The 8,492-nt window shown below is 39.6% G+C and overlaps 1 protein-coding gene across 1 annotated transcript in view; it reads left to right on the forward strand.

The window, feature by feature from the left end:
• Positions 1–7,513, forward strand: part of CPQ (carboxypeptidase Q) — a 552,420-nt gene extending 544,907 nt beyond the window's left edge. The window contains 1 exon segment of the mRNA XM_044668507.1: positions 7,086–7,513. Within this exon segment, the coding sequence (XP_044524442.1) occupies positions 7,086–7,246 (161 nt within the window). The 3' untranslated portion in view covers positions 7,247–7,513.
• The last annotated feature ends 979 nt before the right edge of the window (positions 7,514–8,492 follow it).

The raw sequence follows: 8,492 nt of genomic DNA on the forward strand, positions 1-8,492 counted from the left end.
TCTCTCTCTCTCTCTCTCTCTCTCTCTCTCTCTCTCTCTCTCTCTCTCTCTCTCTCTCTCTCTCTCTCAGAGAAGGGGGAGAGTCTCATGACCTCCTAGCTGTAGCAATAGATACCCACAGACTACCTACTGAATCTGAAAGTAGTATCTGCCCTCTGCTGAGTTTCACAGTTGACATGCAAAACACAGATTAGGAAACTAAAGCCCAGAGGTTGTGGCTTCCCCAAAGTTGGAATGCTATTTTATACAGTGAGTAAGTGATAGATGAGGAGTGTGAACCCTGAGCCTCTACTCCAAATCCAATGTCCCACGATGCTATGTTATGCATTAATATCAGACACATGCTATTTTAGAAACAAATCATAATTCTTTTCTTGGACAGTTGTGATCCCTGTTTCCTCTTTTTTTTTTCCTTACAGGGACAGTGGTTTCCTGGTGTGAGTTCAGAAATGCCTTGGGCAAATTGTTTTTTCAGGTGGGGGGCTCTTGGTTGGGAAGCTATTAATTAGTTGATTCTAAGTCTCAGTCTCCATGAGACAGCCCAGGCATCATAAAAGTGCCTCCTTTGAAAAGGGAAATTAAACATCTGCAAATTCCATCAATTGATTTGCTAATTGTTTTGGCAACAAAGTTTTCTCACTTGATAAAGTTGCTGAAAGACACAGTAATTTTTAATTACATTTTAAATGTATTTTTAACATTTTATGAATTCTAGGGAGAATAAGTTTTCTTTGGAGGACTAAATTAAGGACATAACGCTATTCTATAAGCCCATAATTATTATGATTAGGAGAATGTCTGTTATACATTCCATGCAATTAAATTATGTCCCCAGACTGATAAAGATCTGTTTAGAAAAGAGAAATGGATTTTCCACAGCTGTAAGTGCATCTTAATGCAGTCTTTTCAGAAGTTAATGCATGCACCAAAATAGCGGATTTGTATTTTTAACTTTCAAAAGCTTTCAAATATCTTTTCAGAAACTTCTATAAAATTAATCACTCAGTTTGCTTACACTGAAATCAGCTAATTACATCAAAAGGGATTGAACTATTAAGAAAGTGTCATAGAATTTTACAGGTAGAAGGGATTTTAGAGTTCATATTGTCTAATTTCCATTTTAAAGATTAAAAACCTAGCATTTTACAGATGAAGGAATTGAGGCCTCAGAGGGCAAATAATTTGCTCAAGGCCACATAAGTTAATGTCAAAGGCAACATTAGAACCCAGATCTCCTGCTTCCTAACTCACAGTTCTTTCTATACCTCTGTAGATGGCTATCCTTTTTGCTGATTAATCTTTCCAGGAATTAGCAAATTTTTGGAATTAAACTGAAATCTAGTATCCCTGGCATGACATTTCTCCAGGATTTCTTGCAAGCAGAACCAGTAGCAGCATACACTTTTTTTAATCACATAACGTAATCAGTTATCACTCAGTTATGTTGCTGGAAAATGTCACCTCTGATAAAAAGGGGCATGGAGGAGTAAGAGACAGACAGACAGACAGACAGACAGACAGAGACAGAGTCACAGAGACAAAGAGAGACAGAGAGACAGAGAGAGAGTGTGTGTGTTTTGGTTTCTCAAGAACATTTAGGAGGACACTGTATTGATTTCCCCCTCCCCTCCAATTTTTAGTTCCTTCCCACCCTTGCCCCACATTTTACATTGTATATATTTGTGATGTAAAAGTTGTCTGCCCTGAGAATATAAGGCCTATGTGGGACAAGGACTATTTCATTTTTTATTTTGTATCCCCAAAAGCTGGCACATAGTACTTTTAATAAATGTTGATTGAGTGATTTAAAAAAAGCATAAAGTCAAAGAATTCTCATATATAATAGACTTCATGGTTCAATTCTTCCTTTCTACTATAATTGGTCATTTGGGTTTATAGGATCATTAATATTTTATCCAGGAAAGTATAGATATCTTCCTCCAGTTCTCCTCTACTTCCCACCATTTTTTGTGTTGTTTTCCCCCATTAGAAAGTATGCTCCTTGAGAGTAGAAACCATCCATCTTGTTTTCCTGCTTTTTATCCTCAGCTCTTATAGAATGCCTGGCACAAGTAAATACTTAGTAAATGTTCTGTCTGTCTTTTTATCTATCTGTTTGTTTATATATGTCTGTCTATATAAATAGATGCATATATATTCATGGATAAATTATCTATTTGTATCTTCCCATCAAATTCCACTCTAATTTCTCATCATGACATGAAACTAATCTGGATTTTTCAAAAGCTGGGCCAGCAAAATGCAAGATCTGCCAACTCCTACCAAGCTAGAAAATCCAAGAAGCTTAAACTGTGGCAAAGAAATTAGGGCACTGTGCCAGGACACTGAGATTTAGGGGTACAAAAATTTAACATGTGCACTCTTACATCTGCAGCCTCTATACTGACAAATTTCCCTTCACTCAGCTGAATTTATCTTTCTCACATCTTTCCTACATCTTATTCTTTTCAAATCATGAATAACAAAGTTGATTTGAGGGCCATCTGTGCTCCTTGCCCTGCTGGCTAGTGTGATTGCATGTCTCTCATGTGGGGACCAGCTTAGCTAAGTTCAGAGACTCATCATCAGAAATATGGCCACCAGGTGAAAAATTTCTTTGACTGAAACAAAACAAAACCATAATAATAAAATTAAAGAATGTAGAAAGATTGTAATCTGCATCATTGGAGAGAATCCCTCTACCACTGAAATCAAAGGTTCCTTGAAATAGTAAAGTACTGGCATATTTATGATCTTCTGTCCTTATTGTTTAGCATTTGTTAAATAATGATCATGTGTCCTATGATATCCAGAACAACCCACTACCACATCAAACAGTATCCTTGCATCCCCATGGCTCAGATCCTAAAGGAAATGAGCTACCCACAACCTTGGAATAAACCTAGAAATAAAGCCTCCTCAAGAAACAAATATGATCATAGAGAACTGTATTCAAATAGAAATACCATAAGTTACTGCTAGAAGAGGAGACTGGCCTTCCTAACAGAATCATTCCCCCCATGTCCCTGTTTCTGAAACATATTTCTGAAACATGGCTCTCTAAGTCAAGTTCACCTCCCTGTCAAAATGTGTAATGCTTTGTATCCCCTGGGGTACTTGACATTACCTCTACCCCCTTACTCTGTGATCTCAGGTGCTCTAAGGAATTGAAATATTGGTTCTCCCTCACTACCGATCTTTGAGAACAGTAAGCAGTGAGGATGAAATGTCTTCTTAAAATTTTAGAGAAAAACTTTTTAAGGGAATTCACTTTAGGTTAGTCTCAGCTGTGGCTATTCAGGCTCTTGCCAGTAAGGCTTGATGCCACACGTTTTTTCCTCAGACATTTAATTGTATAAGCAGTTTCTAATATCTGAGAAGAAACAAAGAGATATGCATCTTTTTCTAATCCACAGCATCTAAGAAGTCATGAGACTGTTACCTTATAGGCAGTCAGCTTCTTTCATTTTGGGAGATGAAGGGAGTGAATGAATGAATGAATGAATGGACATTTCAGTGCTCACTATGTATCAGGAGCTAAACTCTAAGATACAAATACAAAAGCTTTCCTCCTAATAGGCAGACACAATATGCAAACATGAATGGTATCAAGGGATGGGTGTTTTGTTCTAAAAAGTCTCAGGAATGTTATGTGGAACTATAGACAGTTGGCCATTAGCATGACCTTTCCAGAAGAATGTTAGTGTTGATTTGATTATAAGGGGAGTTCAGAACTGGAAGTTCTGAGTTCTATTAAATTCAGCAAACATTGATTAAGAGGTACTGTTTGTAAGGCATTGTGCTAGGTGCTAGAGTTAGAAAAATGAATAATGACAATAGTCTTTTCCCTGGAGGACCTTACAGTATAATGGAGGGATAAGAAATGTACACAAATTGCTATTATACTAAGCATAAGGGGAAGGGAAAGGTCAACACTGAGCTTTATAAATTTGAGGAGTTGTAGAAATGACTGATAGCTGGGAGATTTGGGGACAGTAGATGACACTGAAGAGATAAAGTACAGGGAGATGGCTGTTCCTCTTTCTCTAGAAGGCAATTGTGCACCTTCCATTCTAGGTATTCCTCTCATTCATTATAGGGATTCCTCTCATTGCTAGACTTGTCAGTAATCTGTAAGAAATGTGATAAAATCTTGATTTACGAAGTACCCCATGCTATTTTGTTTTTAAGGGCCTTCTGTTTCAACACGAAAACTGTCTTTCTGTCAGAAAATATGATTGCTCTTTCTCTACAGATGACTTTGAAGGAAGGCATGTAGATAGAAATTCCATTTCTGTCAGAACCAGATTCACTTTAGTTTGATTGTTTATTGGAAACTTCAGTTAATTATATAAGGCAGAGAGATTGGCTAATGTGGTCTCAGCCCTCAAATGATTGGGCCACACATTGGCCAGTCGCTCTACACAATACTCTAAGGAATCCCTCCCTCTCGTGGGCCAATGACCTTCATCTTTATAGGTACAAAAGCTTCTGAGTATTTGGTAACCTTGAACTATTTCCCCTCCTAGCGTTATTGTTCATAGTAAGTTGGGTAAAGGACTGTGTGTTCCATTTTTATCCCTACCTAGCGTAATGTCCACCATAGCCTAATTCACTTAATATAACTTGATTTGGAGAAGAAAGAAGAGGTACTCCATTAATCAATCAACAAGGCCCTAAGACCGTGTTGGGAAACCTATGGTGCATGGGCTGGAGCATGCCAGAGAGGGCTGCTCCCTTCCCCTCTCCAGGCTCTTGAGGACATTTCTCACCTAACCTGCCCCTCTTCCCAGCAGCCCAATGGGAGTGCTTCCTCCCTCCTCTGTCTGGGGTAAGGTTCACAGGTGGCATGAAGGTTTCAGTTAGGGCACTCAGTCTCTAAAAGGCTCACCATCACTGCCCTAAGGGAACACAAAAGTAAAAGTCTCTTCCCTTTGAGATTTTGATGTTCATTTGCTTAGCATCTTGTAATTTCTATTCCAATAAAATGTAAGCTCCATAAAGGCAGGGACTGTTTTGGTTGTTTGGGGTTTATCTCCAGGACCTACCCTAGTTCTTTGTGCTTTTGGGAGGATGGGGAAAGTGTTAAGGGAATGACTTGGTTTGGGGCTTATGAGTTCATTGGCATATGGAATTCGTGTTCTTAAAAATTAGTACTTTCCCAGGAAATATATATTCTTAACTTTCAGGGGCTCTGAGACTCAGATTGTAAGGATCACACTGCCAGTGTCTTTCAAGAGGTAGAACTTGAAGCCAGGTTTACCCAACAAGACCAGTACTCTATCCACTATACCAAGCTGTCTCCTACATTTTCAGTGTTCCTGATAAATACTTATGTATTTGAGCTTATAAAGCACTCCTATTGATGTACATTATCAAAACTAACACTCACAATTACCCTGCAAAGTGGGCAGAGATCTTATTTTCTCCATCTTACAGATGAAGAACCTAAGGGTCTTAGTGGGTAAGGAACTTGCTTAAGGTCACAAAGGTGCCAAGTGGCAGAGCTAGGACTAAAATTGCTTTCCTTCCTTCAATGATTGCCTTCTTTTTACACTTTACCTATCGTATATGTTCAAAATTGCTTGCACGTTGTCTCCTCCCCATTCAAATGTAAGGTTCTTTTTTGTTTTGTTTTTTTTTAAACCTTTACCTTCTGCCTCAGGATCAATACTGTATACTGGTTCCAAGGCAGAAGAGTGGTAAGGGCTAGGCAATAGGAATTAAGTGACTTGCCCAGGTTCACACAGCTAGGAAGTGCCTGAGGTCATGTTTGAAACCAGGATCTTCCATTTCTAGGCCTGACTCTCAATCCCCTGAGCCACCTACCTGCCCTCACAAAATGTAAGGGTCTTGAAGGCAGAGACTATTTTTGCCTATCTCAGACACTTGGCACAGTGCTTGACACGCAGTAAACATTTAATAAAGGCTTGTCGATTTGACTTCCTGGCCCAAGACTACTGATTCCATATCCAGCAACCTTTTCACTATATCATAACCATAGGTGACAGGTGGTTTGGTTCCCCCCTTTCCCAGCTGCTGAGCTAAAACCACTGTTTACACGTTCAGAAATATGAGAAAAGAACGCCTTCTAAACCCAAGTGAGGTCTTTGATAGTTACTGTCAGCTTAATATATACTGTTCTCTGTGCCTGCAGACAAGCACCTGAGCAGTTAATTGTCAGGGTTTCATGGCTGAGTGATGTTTTTTATGCTTTTCTTTTGCCTCATTGGTTTACATTGTGTGTAACACCATAATTGAACTCTGAGCTGAACTTGAATGAATGAAAGGGAAAAGCTTGTTAATGAGGAATAGATTCCTGATGGTGCTTCCAACCGTGGAAGAGTCGAAGAGGGTAAGATGAGGAGGGACTAGAGCAATGATTCCCAAAGTGGGTGCTACCACCCCCTGGTGGGTGCTGCAGCAATCCAGGAAAGCAGTGATGGCCACAGGTGCATTTATCTTTCCTATTAATTGTTATTAAAATTTTTTTAAATTAATTTCCCGGGGGCTAAGTAATATTTTTTCTGGAAAGGGGGTGGTAGGCCAAAATAGTTTGGGAACCACTAGGCTAGAGGATGTAGATTCTTCATAACTTGCTTTCCTAATCCATAGCCAGCTCTGGGTAAAGTGTAAATGAGGATTTGTGCCTTTCCCTATAGCCACCCCTACAGCCCAGCCCTTATAAACCTAAAAGGACACCTAAAAGGTGAGTTAGGACTAGGGTAGAGAATTACTCTTGTTACATCCATTTACAATGTTTGTAGGATCATAGATCCGAAGCTTGGAGGGACCAAATAAGTCATTTAGTCCAATCCCCAGAAAGAAGTCCATAGACTTCACGAGACTCCCAAAGGAGTACATGACACATACAAAAATTAAGAACCCCTGCCTGATCTAGCCAAGAGTTGTGATGGGAGGTGTGAGGCACACTAAAGGTGAGGTATAGGAAAGTTTTCTTCTATTCACATCCAGGTGAAGACATTGCTGATTCTCTTTCCCACATGTAAAGAGAAGAACTTTATTTAGGTTTTCATAAAAACATAATCAAATCACACTAAAACGTTCTTTCTTTTTCTCCGTAGGTGCCAGTCTAATGGACGACCTAAATCAGTATTTCTCTTTCCATCATTCCCAAGGAGATACCATGACAGCACTGGATCCCACACAAATGAATTACTCAGCTGCCGTTTGGGCTGTTGTCTCCTATGTCATTGCTGATCTGGATGAGATGTTGCCGAGGTAATCAAAAGAACAAAGAAGAAGGCACATTCTTTCCAGAATCCAGCATTCTACATTGGAAGGAGGCTTCTTTTCTACCCAAAAGGTTGATTTGGTTCTTGTACCTTGACCTCAACAAACACCTGCTCCTTCTGATAGAATGTTTCTTAACTCTTTCCTAATTCTCAGATTTTAGTAGCATGTCTAAGAATGTTTATTGCCAGTATTGTTGTTCAATTATAAAATTTTCTTACAGTTATAAGGAAAACTGTTTCTTTGCTGAGAGTAAATCCTTGAATAAATTCTATTTTCAAGAATAATATGTATTGTGTGTTTCTATTTTGTGTTCTATTTTGTGTTTTAAGATTAAAAGGGAAAGGAGGGCACTGCACAATTCTGATGCTATCCTATGTGCTTTAATTCCAAGAACACATTTGAGACACAGTCACCTTCATCCACAAGTCCAAAGAAATGGTCAAGGGGAAGAGAGCTTCACAGACAACTTTCAAGCTCAATCTAAACTTGTGTTGGCAAACCTATGGTACACATAACAGAAGGGGCTGCTCCCCTCCCTCTCTCCACCATGCCTGAGGACATTTCTCACATGACCCACCCCTCTGCCTAGGAGCCCAATGGGAGCACTCCCTCCCTCCACTGTCTGGGAGGGATGTCACATGTGGCATGTTTAGGCACATGTCACAGTTAAGGCACTCAGGCTCTAAAAGGTTCACCATCACTGATCTAAGCCCTTCCCTTGGATACCTCAGTTGGCCCAAGGTTTCACCTCATCCCCCTATAAGCTTAAAGATTAATATACAATATCTCTAAGTATTGTATTTCATGAGATTTATTAATAATAACTTGAAGTAAAAGAAAACAAAAAGCAAGAGAAGAGCAAGAGAGGGCAGTGTTTTATACAACTATATACAAACAATGTAAGCACACAACTTGGGGATGAAAAGGAAAGGGATTCTGGGAAATACTGAAGGAATTCTGGGGAACGTAGTCTGGGGTACAACATTCTAACTACACACCCCTTATCATATCCCCTGGCCTCGGCAACCTCTGCTGGTCAGGAATCTCACTCGCCATGCCAGCAAACCCAGACACATGACTCTGTGACTCCCATGGTCACTCTCTAGGGTGAGTCTTCTGGGATGGGACTGGGTTGGAGGTCCCCCAGATAGTTAATTCACACAGGTTATAAGTACCAAAAAATGACACAATTCCCTACTCACAGTGAACCACACAGAAAAGAGTCAGAGAATTGC

The sequence above is a fragment of the Gracilinanus agilis genome, chromosome 1 (genome assembly GCF_016433145.1).
Source record: "Gracilinanus agilis isolate LMUSP501 chromosome 1, AgileGrace, whole genome shotgun sequence".
NCBI lineage: Eukaryota > Metazoa > Chordata > Mammalia > Didelphimorphia > Didelphidae > Gracilinanus > Gracilinanus agilis.